The 19,710-nt window shown below is 31.1% G+C and overlaps 2 protein-coding genes across 2 annotated transcripts; both read right to left on the minus strand.

Moving 5' to 3' along the window:
• Positions 1-3,656: 3,656 nt before the first annotated feature.
• Bm1622 (Uncharacterized protein) lies at positions 3,657-4,462 on the minus strand (the record flags this gene model as incomplete). The annotated part of the gene is made up of 2 exons (XM_043080235.1): positions 3,657-3,784; positions 4,402-4,462. The coding sequence occupies 2 exons, from the start codon at positions 4,460-4,462 to the stop codon at positions 3,657-3,659; spliced, it is 189 nt and encodes a 62-aa protein (XP_042936169.1).
• Positions 4,463-5,380: 918 nt separating this feature from the next.
• Bma-abts-1 (Uncharacterized protein) lies at positions 5,381-17,687 on the minus strand (the record flags this gene model as incomplete). Its single annotated transcript, XM_043080236.1, has 21 exons — positions 5,381-5,537; positions 6,602-6,834; positions 6,960-7,094; positions 7,347-7,485; positions 7,779-7,958; positions 8,439-8,614; positions 8,875-9,039; positions 9,303-9,449; positions 10,564-10,692; positions 10,980-11,102; positions 11,193-11,321; positions 11,467-11,697; positions 11,872-12,102; positions 12,297-12,425; positions 12,514-12,588; positions 12,779-12,883; positions 13,072-13,266; positions 15,468-15,647; positions 16,225-16,328; positions 16,506-16,784; positions 17,357-17,687. 21 exons carry the CDS (start codon positions 17,685-17,687, stop codon positions 5,381-5,383), a joined length of 3,573 nt encoding a protein of 1,190 aa, XP_042936170.1.
• Positions 17,688-19,710: the final 2,023 nt, after the last annotated feature.

Genomic DNA, 19,710 nt, shown 5'->3' on the forward strand with positions numbered 1-19,710 from the left:
TTTAACAACCAATGTGACATGAGTGCAAATAATAGGACACAGAATAAAATCTGAACAGTCTATATCGATTCTTAGCAACCTGCAGATTTTTTTGAGTGATTTGTTTAATACATTACAAACTTTATTATCCACTGTGAGTAACATAGTAACATCCCACTATAAAAAACGCACCGGAACATTAGTATTAATAAATAATATCACAAAGAAATGGTTTATGATTCACATTTCAGTAATGTTATCCAACAACTCATAAGAAGCTACTCATCCTATCACTAATGCAACTCATACACTAATTGGTATGAAAGAAATAAAATAAGAAATATGAAATACATTCCAAATAAACTTTATTATACTTTATATGTTGAGCAATATATGTAATACTAAACATTCCACCTTCCTTAGCTTACAATATTTTACTCACCTGTTCTTCCGTTTCAAATGCCAAACTCGAAGTGAACGTTTCTGTAATGAATGCTCAGTTTTTGATGGAAATGAAAATATGATATGCATAGGAATGTGCTCTTACAATAAGATTCTTTACGCTACCAATGATAAATTAAACTCTTGCAATTTTATATTGTAAATAAATAACCATCACTATCAATTTCTGATAATTAATTTCACGATAAAACTGTAAACCATGAGTTCAAAGTTCATTTCATATTTGAGTCGTTATAATCGCCGAAAAAGTATTCGATGAGAAGCTTTGCAAACCACAGACTCAAGTAACATGAAATAGCTAGCAGAGATCAATGGGCATATCAAAAGCAATGCTTTCCAACAACCGAATAACGCTCCTGCTAAACGCTCTGAAAATATTTACCGTTTGATATGAAATGTGATATCTATTTTATAGAAAAAATTTCGAGAATTAAAACATAAATCGAAAGGATCAACTCGTATAGAGTATATCATATAATGTGGTGAATTTTGACCTTAGCAAAAAGTGGCAGGATTCTGCAAGAGTGTGGTGATGCCGATGGTTTAAACAATATCAACCATTAGTTTGAGTGGTTCGTAATATGATTAAATTTTTAAGATTAAATTTTTGGATCTTTTGAAAAGTTCATAGGGCAAAATCCAGGAATAGCAAACGATTGTTTGTACAAGGCAAGGTAGACAAGGCTGAACAATATTAAATGAAATGTTTCCCCCGGAAAATATCGATCGATCCTTGAATTCATATGTCATTCATTTCCATGTTATTTTTGCTTCCTTTTAAAGTGGACAGATTATACCAGAAAAGCTATCTGAATTTTCGAAAAAAGAATCCAAAGAAAAATTTTAGATTCATTTGGTACAGCGGTAACTCAAACCTAAATGAAACCCAGCAAAACATCGACTTTCCCTTATAATGAATTAGCTTTAGAATAAAAACTAAGCATACTGAAATAGTTGATAAGAACGTTGAAATCGACAATGGTTCATGAAAAATATCTACCAGGCTTATTGTGAGCTGTGTAAGGCAACAGTTGAGTCATAGGCCCTAAACGTTGAAGCATCACAATAAGTCAGAAGCGTTTGACGTGACGCAACAGTCACTCTCATCTAGATCTGCCTATTCCTCTACTCATTATGTAAGACATATGAGGAATTCATATGCAAATATGGAGAGGGAAAGAGAGAGAAAAAAAGAGAAGAAAGAAAAACGGAAGACAAAGGACTAATCTGAAATTCGATGAAAGTAACTGCTGATAAGTAACTGCTGATCACATCACCTAATATTCACAGTTCAAAAGTTATTTTACACATTCATTAGCAGATAACACTGCACTCCACTGCCTTATCACATCTACTGCACGCCATTGTTAGATCACTATGATCATTCCACTCTTTGTTATAAAAATCATGGCGTATCTATTCCTTCAATCTAATCTTGATCTTACTTAAATTTCTCTGATAAACAAACCAGCCATCTTTGATGCTTAAATGATATCCTTCTAATTCACTTCAAGCATTTCCCGTACCTTTATAGTATGGAAGAGCAAGTGATTTAATAATCAGTGAGACCATAACATCAAATAGTTACAACTTATTTCATTCTTTCCTCTTCGTCAAACGCTTACACGTATGAAAGGCACTATTGACTAACACAGATCTATACTGAACGAAACGTGTGGAAACACTTTTCCTCCCCGTAAATAATCTGGAAACTTGTTTTTCATAATAGACTTGTTTTTTCTTTCATAATTTTTCATAATGTTTGTTTTATAACTTGTTTCTCTCCTCTCTCTCTCCCTCGTAAATACTATAATTGACCTATCATTAGCAAAACATAGTTCACTAATTTTTGACATTATAGTGATTTTTGCGACTTCTTTGGAACTCTTTTGATACGAATTCACATTTCAATTATCATTGAAATTCAATTTCTATGAAATAAGTCGAAGGTTTCAAATCGTTTAAATTTTAGAATAATTTTGCCGTTGTAATTGCTCAGATTTTTTAAATCAATGCATCATAGCAATTGTTTCATGTGACAAATGTGAAAAATACTGAAAAGTTAGAATTGACACTGGGAACTTCAATGAACATAACATTGTAATTTAATTATCAAAATGAATAATTCAACATTTTGTGCTGAATTATTTGCTATTAACAGTAGCATTTAAAAAAATCACAATTGCCAGAATCTAATGTCTACCGGATACGGAAAAACATTTGCTTTTCAAGAAAAAGAAAAATAAGCATTCGAATATTTTTTTATCTATACAACAACTTTTGATCTTCACAAGAATTTTAAAAGTATCGTTAACAAAACGACTAATTAATTTATAATTTGCAACAAATTTTAGTACTAACAAATAAAATCTTACATCAACGAAATATTTAAGATTTTGGCAGACTTAATGTGCTTTCGAAGGAATTATTAGATTAAAAAGCTATTGGATAGTTGTTAAAGTGTTTTAGCACTTAATGGACATCAATAAGAACATTTTAAATTCAAAATTAATTTTCAAATTCATACAAATAAAAATTACAGCTTATTTGGTCGAAAATGAACAGAACGTATTGACTATTTACTTTTAGCAAAAATGTGTTGAAGAAAACTTAGAATTGATGCAAAAAGTTTTATTAAAATTAAATTACTTACATTGATTAATGATTAAAATTTAATTGTACTAATAGTTTTACATTATGATGCAGCGAATTCGAGTTATCCCACTAACAACTGTTTATTTCGCTAGCCTTTGTCCACCATTGGTTATTTGTTTTTATTCATACATTTGAAATCTTTGAAATAAGATAAGTTAAGCTCAGTAATATATTTTTATTATTAGCAATGTATGCACTTTACGATTTCATTTCATTCAAGCGCTGTTTATTGAATTTTCAAACATGAATTGAGTTTTGTGAATTGACCTAACAACCTAAGCTTTATTATTTATTTATTTCCAATGAGACTATCATTTTTTCAAATTAATGTTCCCTTTTTATTTCATTAATTTTCCTTTTTTATATTGTTCCCTTTTTATTTCCACCTTATCTAAAATGGAGATTTGTATCTTTGTATTGGTACCAAAATGTAGTAAAAGAATCACAATTGTTAAATTGAATTTCACCCTAAATTTAAAAATATTCAAATTTATTTTCAAAAATTGAAGAGTGGAAAATATTAATATATTGCCATCACATATATATATACAAAGATGAGTTTAGGTGATACTTAAGAGCTTTAAAAGGTTCCAGGCGCAAGATTTATCGGGCGCATTAGAAATGGCATTAGTAATTGTTTCTCCCAATTGTCGCAAGTCATTGCCAGAATGATCATATGGTGCTTTTCCTTCAACAAATATATCTAACATTCCTTCTAGCTCTTCCGAAGTGGCAAATGTTGAAATATTTTGCTAACAAATTTGAAAATATGAGCGATTCTTTGTCCATCACATCTCTCATCATGTCAAAACTATTTATAATACAAAAAATATATTTACAATATAAATTTCGTTTTACTTATTTTAATTCCGTTTTATTTGTTTATATTCATGATACAAATATTTTTATAATTTAATTTCTGGCAATGAATTTCATTTTCGGCAATGATTTCAAAATTTCTGGCAGATGAATTTCAGATTTCATCATGCGTCCCAACCTATTTTCATAGCTATAAACTGTTTAACTTTACCGAAATCATTTACTGTCTTAGTCATACTGTGTGTGTAAAGAAAATTAAATTCAAAGAGCGAATTTTCTTTAAAAAAAGCATTTTTTCAATTGGTATATATACAAAAAATTAGAGAACCACATAAAAATCTACACACTATTTAGACTATTTCAGTAGCATGACCAAATAAGTGAAATCTAAGACTATAAAATTGTTTCATTCTTGCATTATATCACGGCTTTATTGAAGTTGAATTCAGTTCCAATCAGAGCTAGAAAGATAACAAGATGACTGACTGAATAACGAAGATGGTAATAGGTTTAACCAAATGAGAAGCCGCTTTGTAGTGCAACACATCCTAAACGTACTGACATAGAAAACAACCACAGCTTTTCGAAATGAAAATTACAGCTAATTTTTAAAACATGAATTTTAATTACGACCAACTGTCGTAATAAAACTATTTATGCAAAAATTGCAATTCTTACATGACTTCAAATCTTTCGCTTCAAATAAAAGTGGTTTTCAATTTTCAATTCAGTATATTCTATCCGTTTAAAAATGAAGACAAAATACTGCAGAATTGCATGGCAAAAAAATCTATAAACTGCGTATAAATAAATTAATTTCCTTATATGAATAGATGAAGAATATATTGCAAATGGATTAAACATAGCGCACCAGTGAAGAAATTGTAAGACAAACAAATGAAAAGATATACTTGGGTATCATAAATCATCAACTTAAAAACTTTGAAGTTGACAAGATAAAGATAATTAGCAATGAATATAACTATCATTAAGGCTATTATTATTGATTGTAAAAAATGAAATAGTGGCTAAATAAAACGAAATCATGCCTGAATTCTGCATATAAATTAAACACGACTATTAAAACAAAATACTTGAGTTTATTTTTTTTAAAAAAAATAATAATACTTGAGTTTCTTAAATTCTACTTTTCAAGTTCAAAAAAAAAAAAATCGATGTAACAAAAATTCATCTAACTGCACTGTAAAAACTGTTTTGCCATTATTGGGAATCAAAATTAAGGATCTTGCAGATCACAATAATCTTTCATCATCTCTTTGGAAAAAGTTGCGCTTAATAATAATCCAAATAAGATAAAGAATCAATCAACAAAAATTTTAAGCAACCAACCGACCATTTCTTGATCTGATAAAATTGGAGAGATAAAAAAATTGAGTTATTATAAAATACTATTAATAAATTACCAAGATCATTGTACCTCAAAAAACAAATTAAATAATAACATCTATACTTTAGTTTCCGACTTCTGATTATCCAACAGTGGCGTTTCCTCGTTATTCGATTGTACATTGGCGTTTGCTGATTCTGGTTTAGTGACCCGTATAATTATTGCATCATCATCCTCTTCATTATCATCTGGAATCTTCACATCAGGCGTTGATCTGAAAACTCGATATTTGTTAAAATAAAAAATATTTTTCCAAATCTTGCAAGATAAATAGAGGCCAAACTTTTTAAACGTTCAGATAACCACATGTTTTTTGTGGCCTGTTCAAAGCGTGTTTAACAGCAAAGTTTGCAGGAATATTCACTGGATTCACGTAAATGTAGGACAACAAATTTGCATCATTAACTTACAGCAAGTAAATTTAAAAAAATCAGTACAATAATTAAAGTTCACTATGAACGTATTAACAATAAAGATAAATAGAGGCCAAACTTTTCAGCCTTCGTCACGATTGTTTTTTGGCTAAATTTCAATAATCGGTGATCCATGATTCCAAAGAATTAATCAACGCTATATTTTAAAGATCGCAGTCTCATCTTTCTTCGTACTTTTCTGTTTCCAAATTCTAATCATCAAATATACGCATTAATTGCAAATTATTTTTATCAAATTTTTGCATCAAATCTAATGTAACGGCTTCAAAGTCACAAGTTATTCAGACTTAACAATGATTATTATCTGCCTCATCCTTTCAATGGTGAGTTAAATTGAAATTACAATGTAAAAACTTAAGGAACGCAAGAGACATTATAATTGCCTTATAATTTATATTAATTTAAGTTGTAATACTTTTAGTAATAAAAACATTATGAACCTTCCCCATTATTATTAGGGCTCAAATTTCTAAAATCAATAAACTTCTCATTTATCATTCTGCAAAAAAAAAGTTTGAAAAGTTTGTTATGAAAAAATTTCACCAACAACTGCTAGTTATTCTGTAATGTGCTTTCGATGAAGATACATTTTGCTATCCCCATATAATAGAAAATGTTGGAAGAAACGCAGAAGATGTAGAATAGCTTTTGTAAATTGGCTGTGATCGAATCTTCCACTGGTTCATGTCTACATCTAACTGGCTCGGTTGGAAGTGACATTATCCAGTCGATATTTCTTTTATCGTAATAAACAAATAATATTGCATGACAAATAAATTTGGAGTGAAAAAGAAATTTCTTTTAAACTTCTATTGGTCACTTTATGGAAATACATAACACTCACGCAGCTGTTGTGGAAGACAACTGATTCGCTCCCAAAGTGATATGCTTCCACATTCCAGTTCTGTTTACTTCATTCGAAATATTCATATTGTGGATATTATGCGAAGGCTCTTGAATTGCTGCTAGAGGAATCTTGATTATTTCCCCACTTGCTGTTGGAATATGCAAATGTGCTTCTGTCTTCACTGCATGTATCGTACCTTGATTCTCTTCCAGATCTATGTCGAATTCTTCCTAAAACAGCGCTCATTTCAAACTTAATGTAGTAAAACCATTGCAAACTGTTTCATGTGATATTCGAAATTCATCCAGAAAGATATGTTCATCACGAGTGATGAAGCAAATTAATGCGAACGCACCACTACACTTTTCTTTCTCTTCATATCCTCCTTCTTTCTCAAATGGAAATCAGGCATCTTATCGTCCAGATAACGCAAATCTTTCTCCGTGAAGAATTTTTCCATAATCTTGCGAACAGCAACCATAACCACCAACTAAAAAAAAGCACTCATGATATATAGAAGCCCGAATGTAAAATTACAATCATTTTTTAACTGAAATATAGTATTATAATAAAGTTTTTATAGCAGTTTTCATTGGTAGTTTAAGAAATTTCAATGAAAATCGTAATATGTATTTACTTTTAAGCTAAATAATGTATTCAATATTATGATATCGCGTTGACGTAACATTTTAATAGTTAGCGAGATTTAAGAATCTAAATAAATTTAAATGAAAGACAATACCATAATTGGAAAAGCAATAGAAGTTCGCTTGATAGATTTGACGGTCCACAAAACTGCAAGACAGGCTACCTGGCAGAATGTGAACTTATGAATCACAGATATTGGCACATGTCGAATGTAAATTGTATCTGGCTGGTATCTAGAACTTATGACTAGTTATGAAACATAAACTTGAAAATCTTCAAGACTAGTTATCCGGTATTAGGACATCTGTATAATTTAGAAAACGGTTACATATTTGACATTACCAGATTATTCGGAAGATCGAAGATCGAAGCACAAGGTCCTTATTGACATAGTTATTACTTACTTAAGTAGAAATGAAGCAGGTTTAATTAATATTAGAAAATTATGTTTGAAATGGATTTGAAACATCGTTTAAAAAGTCAAAAAATAAAAGAAAGTTTGAAAAGATGATTCTAAAACACAAACTTCATTGGCATTAGTAAGAGAAGAATTCTATCGAAGAGTTGTATGCCTCCAAGCGCAGCGATACCCATGTATAAGAACACACCATATAATACAGGCATTGGTATATGGCTCAACACACCCGTCATTAGTACTGAAGAGCCAATAAATATGAAAGTAATGATACCAGTTACTCGCTGTTCTCTAAAAATTTTTACTAATAGTTTTTTGACAAAAAGTGTTATTTTTGAAGTCATTCATATAAATCATTCGAATTGCTTTAAATTACATTTGTCAAATCACTCAATCTATCAAATACCTATTTTGATGATTTTCTGGCTATTTTTAAAAGAAAAATATGGTTATACTTTCCGTAATCGTTTAGTTGATAATGTTTTCAATGGTCTAGGTAAAAGTATCATGTTTAACTCTTTAAGTCCTCTAAAACAGATATTCCATTCTCACTTTTTTCTTTAATGACATTCTAACATTATAAAAAAGTTTTTAAGCCAGTAATATCATTACTTAATTTTTGCAGCTGAATTATCTTTCAAAACTTATGCATCTCGAAAACTCTACTTGTATTTTGTTGTCAGGTTTCCCAATTTCTAGAGAAACAAACGTAATTGGACATAAAAATACCACCGTTTTAATTCAAGAATTTCGAAAATTTAACAAACTTACCGAACACCAATAAACTGAGCAACTTCACCCGGAGCTCTAGATTCCGATTCCAGCTTCAATGAATTAACGTGATTTATTGAAAGTACCGTCGCTGCCACATATATGGGCAATCCAAGTGTGCCAACCACGAGGATAAGAAATGCTAAAACACATAAATCCAAATGGTAACCGTAACCCTGCAAATTCAATTACCTAGTAAAAATTAATTTCATAATAAGATGATTAATATTTAGAACTTACTTTTTTTTTTTTCCAAATTTATGATCTATGCTTTCAAACAGTCAAAAAAATCCATAAGCAAATTTATTAGTGTTGATTAGGAATATTGTGCATACTGGTGATTTAAATATTTTATATTCTGGAATTTAATTTCTTAAATTCACATTGCAATGTCAAATTAAGCAATCGCAAAATGGAAAATGAAGAAATTAAATACCTTCTTTAACTTGTTTTCCTTACGATTCACGATAACAGTAGTAATTTGTTGATCCATGAAAATCAGAATACATGCAAGTATTGCTGGTATAAAAGAGACAATTACCGTCCAAAATGGATTACCATTAAAAGGTGGTACATACCAACCACGCCCTTCCCACGTAGGCTAAAATAATCATTATTACTACTTGTTTCTTTATTTGTTTAGAACTTGACACTTTACTAACTAATGACTCGTTAAAAATGAAAGAAAAATCTTTTCCTAATGCCCTTAATTTCAAAAACAGAACTCTGAAAAAAGAAAAAAAAAAACTGAACTTATGGGAATTTCCTATTCATTAAAATTTCGCTTGTATCTGAAAATTTTCAGTTCTTTGCTTCGCTTGTAATTTGACGTAAATTTTCTGTTTGCAGAATTAAAAACATTACTCGGAAAGTGGAAGGGACATTAAGTTTGGGAGTGCTGATACCAACATACATATCAACAGAAGTCATTATAATAATAGCAATCATTACTGCAAAATCACTGAAAATTTGTCGAACTCGTGATGGGAAATAACACGTGTTCCTCATTCTCTGCAAATGCAACAAACTGAATTCAAGTTGGCAGAAAGTTGAATGCTAGTTAAAAATATGCCTGGTAAACATTAAAAAATTGATTTGATACTTTTTCCCAATTGACTAATGGCAAGTACTCTTGACAGTAAAAACACAAATTTATTGAATTGTTGAATATTATGATACTGGTTGAAAGTGGTAACATTTACACAAAGTAGTACTAATGTAACAAAACAGGTTATTAAATGCAAACTGTTTTTGGAGAATACTAGGAATTTTCATGCCAAAGAGCAAAATCTATTTTGATTGGACTTTGTCAAAGTTGGTCTTATTCTAAAGGAACTGTGAGAGCAGAAATTTGTTCCCACAAATTTTAAAAAGTAAAGTGAAATTTCGAAGTGAATTTGCATAATTCAAACTACTGTGAAAACTGTTTGCCTATGAACTTTAGAGCAAATAGATGTAGGACTGAAATCACTAAACATAAACGTAGTTAAGAATAGATGCTTAATTTTTAAAAGATGAGAGATTTATAAAAAAAACAAGTAGTAAACATTTCAAATATTCCTAATTTTAATGACATTTATATTATAATAAAATTCGGAACAAAGCAAAACTTGTCGAAGAAATCTTTTATCTAACTGTGAAGAGCAATGATTTATTTGCAGAGACAGTGATGCAATATTAGGGATTGGCGTTTAAACAGTGATAGTTTTAAATCATTCTCGCAATTAAAAATAAATTTTAATTCAAATTTAAAATTTTAATATAAAAAATGTTGCAATTAGTAATAGTTATTGTATATAGAATTTGAAAATAAGTTCTAGTAATTAAGTTTTTTAAACCTTAAGATACTTTTCAAGGGTCTTTGATCTGCATATTATGATTGTTTAGAATAAATGTGCTGTTCCGTGCTAGACAGAACTGGTTAATAGCCGTGTAGTATAAAATCATCATCCCAATACTTTTTTTTTGAAACTATATTTCAAATCAGTGTTTAAGAGCTACTGACTCCCATCATGGAAAGGAAAAAAAGATTAAAAATTCAAAAAGAAAAAAAAATTATTTAAAAAAAAAAAAAAAAAAAAAACAGAAACTGTGCTATTCCATAAAAAATATAAAATGAAAATACCTTGAACATAGTTGCTAATGTAAATGTGCCCAACATTAGTACCAGTGACATTAAAAATTTATCATAAAGTATGAAACACCCATCCCCTTCCAATGTACCATACAACCTTCTACATCGATCAAAACCAACCTAAAGCGTAATAATGTTAGAGGAATAAATCAATAAATAATTTATTTTCGCATTTGTTTTTGAAATAACATTACTCTGAGAACCTTATCGCTTAATGAAACAGAAATTGAAGAAAACTGAACGACATTAAGAGAGCGTCATTCAAAAGAGAAAATCTATTTGAGAAAAATCCTATTCTGCACTCAAATCTAAAAAAAAAAAAGCTTTCGTTTCAAGATTTCAGAACGACATTACTTATAATAATCAGATTTTATGGAAGAAGAAAATGACTGATAAAGAATATTTGCCTGAGAATAATCGATGAAAGTATTATTATGAACGATATCTTTCCAATTGTTTTTCTCGATGACACCTAGAGCTTTCACTATAGAAACATCCTTACCAACACAGCGACAAATCGCATGCGGATTCTGAAATATTGAACCTAATACAAGAAATTTGGCCAACAAAAAACTCAATATTTAGACAAATGGAATACTGAAAAAGAACAAATATTTTACCGTCTTGTTATACTCAACTATATCTAGCTGTGTTCTGATCTTGACAAGTTTCATTATTGCTTCATATATAAAAATAACAGCTATTAAAGTTGCAAATGATTCTTCCGTAAAGCGCGTTATATATGATACCTGAAAATAACCTTAAAGCTTTAAAATAGTGCTGATGATTTCATGTGTATTGTGCTCTTCAGGAACCTGGTCTAAATAAAATCCGATATTCTATTATTTGCTGCAACTGTACTAATAAAATAACAAATTTGAATAGAAAACAAACCAAAGCGCTAGCATCCGTAATCACCATTACGAATAAGATGAAGGCAGTCCAAACATGAATCCAGAAACGAAATGAGAGGTAGTCAAGATTCAAACTAGCACATAAATCGAACACGATCGTCTCAAATACTAGAACTGGTCCTGTGGAACCAATTATTGTAAGAGGTTGACCACTGAACAAATGATAGATAACACCGCAGATTGCACCACCAAATAAATTTTCCATTGCTGCCTGAAAAATAAGAATTCACAAATGTGACAAAATCATTTGATAACACTTATCTGATAATAAGTAAATTCAATTAATGTATTTTTCCGTTATACCTCGTAATAAACCTAATAATGGACACTTCAGTACTACACATCTTTCACAGACTAAAAAAAAAAAATTTCAACAAAATATTACCATTCTTTGATGTGTTGCTTCTTCCAGCAGTCCTCCAAAGGTAACAATAGGTGCAAGCAATGCAAAATACATGAAACAGAATGTAGCGACACACTGTAGATTTAATGAATCGGTAAAATCGGATAAGTACCAAGGATACTTGCGCTTTATATCCAATATTAAACCACCAAACAAGTGACCAGTTCGCTTTAAGGCCGGATCGTTAGCATGAGAATCTTCCTCCTCCACTTCCTACAATTACATATTTTCTGCATATAAACTATTCATATATTTTATTTTCCTTTTAACTTTTACAGAGATAAATATTTAATCAGTTATTCTCATTTCCTACGCTGGTTGATTATTCAATCAATTTTCTTCCCGAAAATTGACTAAAAGTTTCGAAATTAATGAAAGTATTCTATTTTCAGAAAGCGAACCATTACTTTTTTCGGAGCAGGAACTTTAGTAAGCAATAATTCATCACCATGCTTTCGTTTATCCTGTGATGGCACTTTATTTGGTGGCTCAATTCTGATATTTGGATCCCACTCACCAGGTGGCAATACTGTAACCTGAAAAAGGATAACAGTATGAATTTGTATGAGCCTGAAAGTTGACGAACACTGAGATTTGAAAGTTTAGGTAGCACGGTTAACAAACCTGATCTAAAAATTCGTCAATACCATCCAAAAGATCATCACTATTCCGAGCTTTATACGCTACGTCATGGAATATCTAGAAAAACATGATGCAGCAGAATTGTGCGAAAAGGAAATGAATTTTTCAATTCAGCGAATTAATATAAAGTAACGTGCGTACTGCCAAACAATAATTCATTGAGTTGCATATCACCAAATTCATATCATAATTAGAACTATTTATAGTAATTTATTAAAATTTGGAACAAACTGAAAAATTTTTGAACCTCGTCAGACATAAGCGTAGCAATTGCACGTCCGATTTCTCGATACTGTGCAACATTACCAGTAGGACCTAACAAGACAAAAAAAAATCGTGTTGGAACCGGCACCTGAAATAAAAATTGGAATAAACTGAAAAGTTAACAATATAGCTACGAACAGATAAACGGAATGTATGATATGGGAGCGTCGAGTAATTGCATAACTTCCAGAAGTTCAAAAACACTCTAAATTTTAAAATGACAATTAACGAATTAGCAGAAAATTAGAAAAATCTGATTATAAAAAAAAGGTTTACTTCAGTGAGATCGCCAAGAGTTGCCGCATTTTTCAATCGAACAAAAGCAGTGATATATCGAGTTAGGAAGTCCACTTCACCGATTAGTACATTTGATGCTTCCGCCCCAGACGGTAATTTTTTCATGAAATGAAGATTTCCTTTTACATCGGCATGAGAACCCTCACGTGTTATCTCTTTCGGCGCTGATCCAACCTGGAATGAGAAAAAAAGTTGAGTAAAAATCAATGCAAATCCACTTATTACTGTACTAATTACTAATCAACTTATTATAATATTTCGACAAATAATGGTTTCTAACCATTCGTTTTTAATCAATTTTTAATTAAGATTCATCCCTTCTCCTAGAAGTTAAATTCCAATTTGTAATTGATCAAACCGCTTCGTTTGGTCATTTATTAGTCAAACTTCAATTTAAAATTGTTAAAACTTCAATTAAGTTTTTATTTTTTACAAATACTTTAGTAATTTCTTTAATAAAATTATGAAATAATTTAATTCAACGAAAGTGAAATATGACGAAGTGAACAGCCACGCAAAATCATTGCAAAGCTCATTACCAAATACTTCAATTCCAGTGTAATAGATTTTCTACGCTGACCTCTCACGAAAACAGTTCACAAATAATTGCAAGTATAGTAAAATTAAGTGAAATCATTTCACATGAATATGTAATATATATATCAATTACTTCAAGTAACTCATCAAGCCAAAGTATCAATTACTTAAATATCTCATATGGGGAATAAAACATGTATTAAAACGAATGAACTACATATATATATATAATGAAGTTTTGCGCTTCCCTTAATTTTCCCGGACCTAACTCCAATAGCTCATGCTCATGCTATTTCTTGCTCATTTCATATGAATAGAATCATTCTGACAGAAGCAAAAAAATACAGAAAGAAAGAAAATTATTAGAGAGATTTCTCTCGTCAACATATCCTTTCCTTAATTTCAAATTGAGCATCAAAAATACCACTAATACCACTTAGCCGGATCATGCATAGCATTTAAATGCATCTAATTCGAATTTCGACAGATGAAATGAATGAGAAGTTGAAATCAAATTTACATAGCATAATTGAGAACATGCTAAACAAATCATCAATTCCTCCTTTTCCTCTTCCGCCTTTTACTTAAGAAGTTTGTTGATAATTAGTTCATAAAATCACATCCATCAGTACTCAATTCTTCTTCTCAGAGCCCTCAGCTAATTTTTATATAATTCTCAGTTTCTTCCTGCTTTACCAAATTCATGAAAAAAAAAATATATATATATATATATAAAGATTTCGTCGATTTGTTAAAAGAAATACGAAGGTTAAAAACCGATAAATATATTTCCATCAAATCGAAAACTAACACGATGGAAATATCAGAACGATCTCCGTGAGCAGTTCATATGAATCAAATTTCTACTGGAATAGTAAACTTGCTTAATCAAAGTTTGATCAAATTACTGAAAAATGATAAGCTTCTTCGCTTCCTTTTCTTCTCTTTCTCTTCCGCTTATCACGTCACTGCAGCACTTTGAAACAAACTTCAATTTATGTCTAAATACAGTTAATTACTTCACCTATACCCTATATTGTTCCATATCAACTAAGGCTTCCGAGCTCACTCATCCATTCTAATTTTATGAATTAAAAAAAAATGTCAAATTTGTGCCTTAAAGCTTAAACTTACATATGAAAACTCAATAAATGATAAACCATTCATTTAGAGATTAGAAATTTTTGAAAATATTTAATTTATGCAGAAGGAATAAAAGCACTGCAGAAATACCGCAGTTATACACGTCTGCTTGATCTATAAATAAAGGCAATTTTAAAGAAGTCTAAATTTTAGAAGCAATGCAAACCTCTACAAAAATTAACAAACATTCGAACCTTATACTTGTTTAATACAAATAATTTCTAAAAAAAAAAAAAAATTACGTACATAATCGGGCGTCTTACGAGCGATTTTGCAAATATACATTAGGGGGTCGAACGACTTCCCAGTAACAACTAAAGTAGTGCTCAGTACCAAAATCTAATCTAAGGGTTGATGATGCTAATATCCAAACAATTAAAAGTGGGAAGTTTTGGAAAGAAGAAAACATCAATAAATTATGTAATACTAAAATTGGAATCAGGAAAATAAGAGAAATTAGGATTGAAGTGGTAATAAAAAAATATTTAGGAAAAAATGTCATAAAGTAATTTTAAATGAGTTTTAGTAATCTAATAATTTATATTACGAAATAAACACCCCTTACTCGCATCTTTTTCAAAACATTAAGTCCAATTACGTATAAAGTTACGTATAAATTACGCATAAAGTACAAAGCTGTAAGAGATTTACGAGTAGTTGAAAATACTAATAAATCCAAGAAAAAAAAGAATTACTTCCGGTAGTTTCAAATTTGGCGTTTTTGACGATGTTTCAGTTCCTTCGTTTATCGTTTCCTCCTGCAACTTTCCCAGATTCCGTCCATGTGAAAATGTTTTGCCGATATCAGATATCGAGCGCACTGCATTCAAGAAACCACTTTGAGAAGAGCCATTACCATTTCCTGCTCCACGCGCCTCAATTAGAAGGACATGTCACTTATATTTTTGCCTTCCATTCTTTCAACTTTAAATTCCTCTATTTGAATAAAGAATTGGGTCCGTTCGCTCCATTTTTATTTAAATAGTACAGAAACTCAACCTAATAATAACCAAATAATCTTTGTTTTCCTGAATCCAAGAAATATGAACCAAAGACAAAAAAAGACAAGAACGGCAAAAGTGCATGAAAGTAAACGAATTCAGAGAAGATTAAATTAGAGAACATAAAATTTGAAATGATTCATTATTAAGGTTTTGTAAGGCTCAAATTTCACTCTAACTTGAAAAACCGAAGTGATAAGAAATGTGTACCAAATTAAATGCATTCACAATATACACAACACATGTTGCAATTAATGGCCATGGTTTAGAAGGAAATGAAGATAATACTAATTGAGTAACGGAAGATATTACCTTATATACATTCGTAGTAGCGAAGCAACTTATATTGATATTGACATTGAGTGGAAGAAATGAGTGGTAAAAGATGACATTAGATGGAGTTTTTATTACTGTTTTAATATAAGAAAGAAAACTGAAGTTAATTAATCACCTGTTCATACTGATGAGTATGCCTCTTTGAAAGTACATTACGAACTTCATCAACTTCCGTCTCTTCTAGCTGCCCTGATGCCACTAAATGTTCCAAAACCTCTTCTGAAAATTCATGTCTTTTTAAATTTGTCCACTAAATGGAAATAATGTGTGTTTATAGCTCGTGGATTAAAAAAATAGTATATCAGGAATGTACTTTCACACTCATCGAAGAAAAATATGATTCAATTTTTTACATACAGAAATTAATCGAGTGGAAGATACAAAAACTAAGCTGACCAATGAGTTCTGAAAATTCTTTCGCTTCAGAATCCATGATGATAACACCGTTCATCAAGCAAGAGCGTAGTTGGAAAAGCGCATGCAATGAGAGAGTAGCAACATGCGGCTTTGACCAACGATTGCCACCTTCCTCGACATCTTCTTCGAATTTCACCCATCGGGCTGTTTCACGCCATTCTTCAATCGTTCCGGAACGGGTTAATTCACCCATCTCCGTAAATAATGCTGGTAACTCAACTTGTTCTTTTAGTAGAAACATAACTCGTGCGCCAGGAGCTGAAATCCTTGGCATGAATTTGCGGTGAAATCAAGTTTTTAGTACCATTCTGTTTATTTATTATAAATATGAATTGCAGTTTATAATAAACCTCATTGACTTGTCGATGGATAGCACTGGACACGGGGAAGTAGAAGTTTAGCAGAAATTATTTTAAATTTTGTTGATAAATTCAATGCATTTTTGAATTAGTACTTTGCATAAGAACAGTTTTCATTGAAAAACTAATTTTTACATTGTTATAGAAGAAAGTGTGACTCTTTTCAGATAGATCTTCAAGAAAATATCATTTTTGTTGTTTGGATTGGCTTACATCCTTCTGTAAGCCAATCCAAACAACAAAAATGATATTTGCTTTGCGGACATTTCAGTGGTCATTTTAGCGAGACACCAATAAAATGAGTTCGACTTGGATTCTGTGATTTTCTAAGTGGTAAAAAGGTAACAAAAAGTACTGTAGTAATATACAATAATGTTACAACTTCCGGCAATTTTCTCTTTTCTTACTCCTTGAATGCCATTTAAATACCAACTATGCAAAAGGCTATCACTCAATGAGAAAGTATCTTACCAAGATCAGCCAGATGTTGTGCCTGATCCATACTGTCGAAGTGACGGGTCATTCTTCGTTTCCGCTCAGTAACATCACTCATTTCAACATAAGTATCCCAGATGCTTCCACGATGTTTCAGGTTATGATGCTCGGTTTGTTCAGGTTCCGCAAGAGGTGCTCGTTGTGTATCATCATTGGATGCTGGTGGCGGTATTACATTAACAATAGTTGATTGTTGCCTCGAAGAAAGTAACGAAGAGGATGTTACAGGCGGTGATGGCGATGCTGACACAGATGACCCTTTACTGCTATTATCACCGCCATCACCATCAGCCTTCATATTCGACATATCTAACGATATAGTAATATTCAGGAATAAATGTAAATGTACACATGTGTATGTTTATGTATGCGCAGTAATGATTTACGTCCACAGAAAAGCAGCACCAACAACAAGTCCAGGACAATGGATGACGATTTTGGCCATATTCAGGATTTTCAAGAAACGTTTGGTCCTCAGTGTTAAAGCGTAGATAATAGAAAGTAAGTTTTGAGGAAGGCTTATAAAATGACCTACGCTGGAATCATATATAATCTCCTCAGGAACTACTACACCATGAACATAAGAAATTCAGAAACTGGTGGCTTATGGGAAAACAGGACGACTGCTAACTTTCAGAGTGTAGTCTAGGAATCGATCATCCTTCTTTCATCTTCAGGAACAAGATGTGCTCCACGTACTTCCCCGTGTGTATCTTTTGTTCTCTCTGCTAGTGTGTACCACAACTACCTATATCTATATATATATAGATAGTTGTGTACATACATACATACATACATACACACACACACACACACACACACACACAAATATATAATGTTCCTGCTAGTAATTCTAAGCTAAGCGAACGCCGCTCCTCGACCGATATGGCCTGCCGGTTTTGATCACAGCACCTTTACGAATGACCAGACAATAATGACGACATAAATGCTGTGCACTTTTGCCTCTTCCCAATTTTGTGGTTATGCTTTGAGGATGTAAGTGCAGGCGGGAGATATGACTTTCACCTGTGCATCTGCAAACAAACTTTCCAGTCCACAAAACACAAAAACACGTACTAAGCAGAACTGACAAAGTTATGCTTGTTCCCCGAATACTGATAATAACATCTATTAATACTGCTAACACTTTATGGTTCCACAGCTGACATTCCATTTAGAGGTAGCATGTAAAAAGTATGTTTTTAACCTTCCGGAAGGGAAATCTTTGTATGTTTTTGAATTTGTAGAATAATGGGTGAAATGTATAACAACAATTTAGAGTGAAGTGTGTCACACAGACTCATTAAAGTATAACTACTTTACATTAATGCTTACTTTTCAAAGAATGTTTCAACACTGCAAATTTCTTTTTCGCTTCTCACCCATTGTTAAGCTGAGCTATGATTCATTACAGGCGGTGGTGGCGTTTCCAACAAGGAAAATATATTTGCATGAAAAGTGAAGATGGGAAAAGAAAAAGTGAAATTGTAACTAAAATAATTATGTCTAATGAAAATATTTCAAACCTGCTGAATCAATGACACATAAAAAAAGAAGGAACAAGTCCGAGGAACAAATAATCGGAGAAGAGGCAAACATGTATAAATAAGTATAATGAAAAATTCCACTGATATTACTAGGAAAAAGCAAATATCGCTAGCAGTTTGATAAAATATGACATTGCAACATAGAACAGGTTAGATTTAATGTTTACTTTTCCAGATGTTTATAAATTATAGCAAAAAATTTTAGTGGCGGATATTTTATTGTCGTACTTGTATAAAAAATGAAATTAAAAAAGATTAAATAACATTCCTTGAAAAGAACAAGTACATGTTATAAATTCATTAAGTAAGCAAATTTTAAGAGTACAAGATAGTGTGCTAATAGCTAGCCATATCTGTACATACATTCTAGACCAAAACTAGAACAATTTCAGTCCATGAAAAAAAAAAAAAAAAACATCAAAATTCAGCTAACCCTCTGCCCATTTTTTAATTTTATAAAAATATTTAACAAGTAAAACTTTCTAATTTCCCACAATAATTGATTGCATCATTTAATTTTTCCACAGCTTGCTGAATGTCATTTGTGATGCTATAGGTTTCATTAATTTTAGGCCAACTCTAGCAACGAAACGTTTCATTTCACATTTTATTACCTTGATGATGAGTCATTCATCTAATGTGTTTGTTTCTTCTTTAACTTAGAATACTTGTATTGCTCAAAAATATATACAAAAAATGAGCGAGTGAAAAGGAAAACTTCAGAACAAATGAGATGATCGGTTTAATTCAAGTGAAGGATATTTCATTGAATATCAATAGTCG

Source organism: Brugia malayi (genome assembly GCF_000002995.4).
Source record: "Brugia malayi strain FR3 genome assembly, contig: Bm_v4_Chr3_scaffold_001, whole genome shotgun sequence".
Taxonomy (NCBI): Eukaryota; Metazoa; Nematoda; class Chromadorea; order Rhabditida; family Onchocercidae; genus Brugia; species Brugia malayi.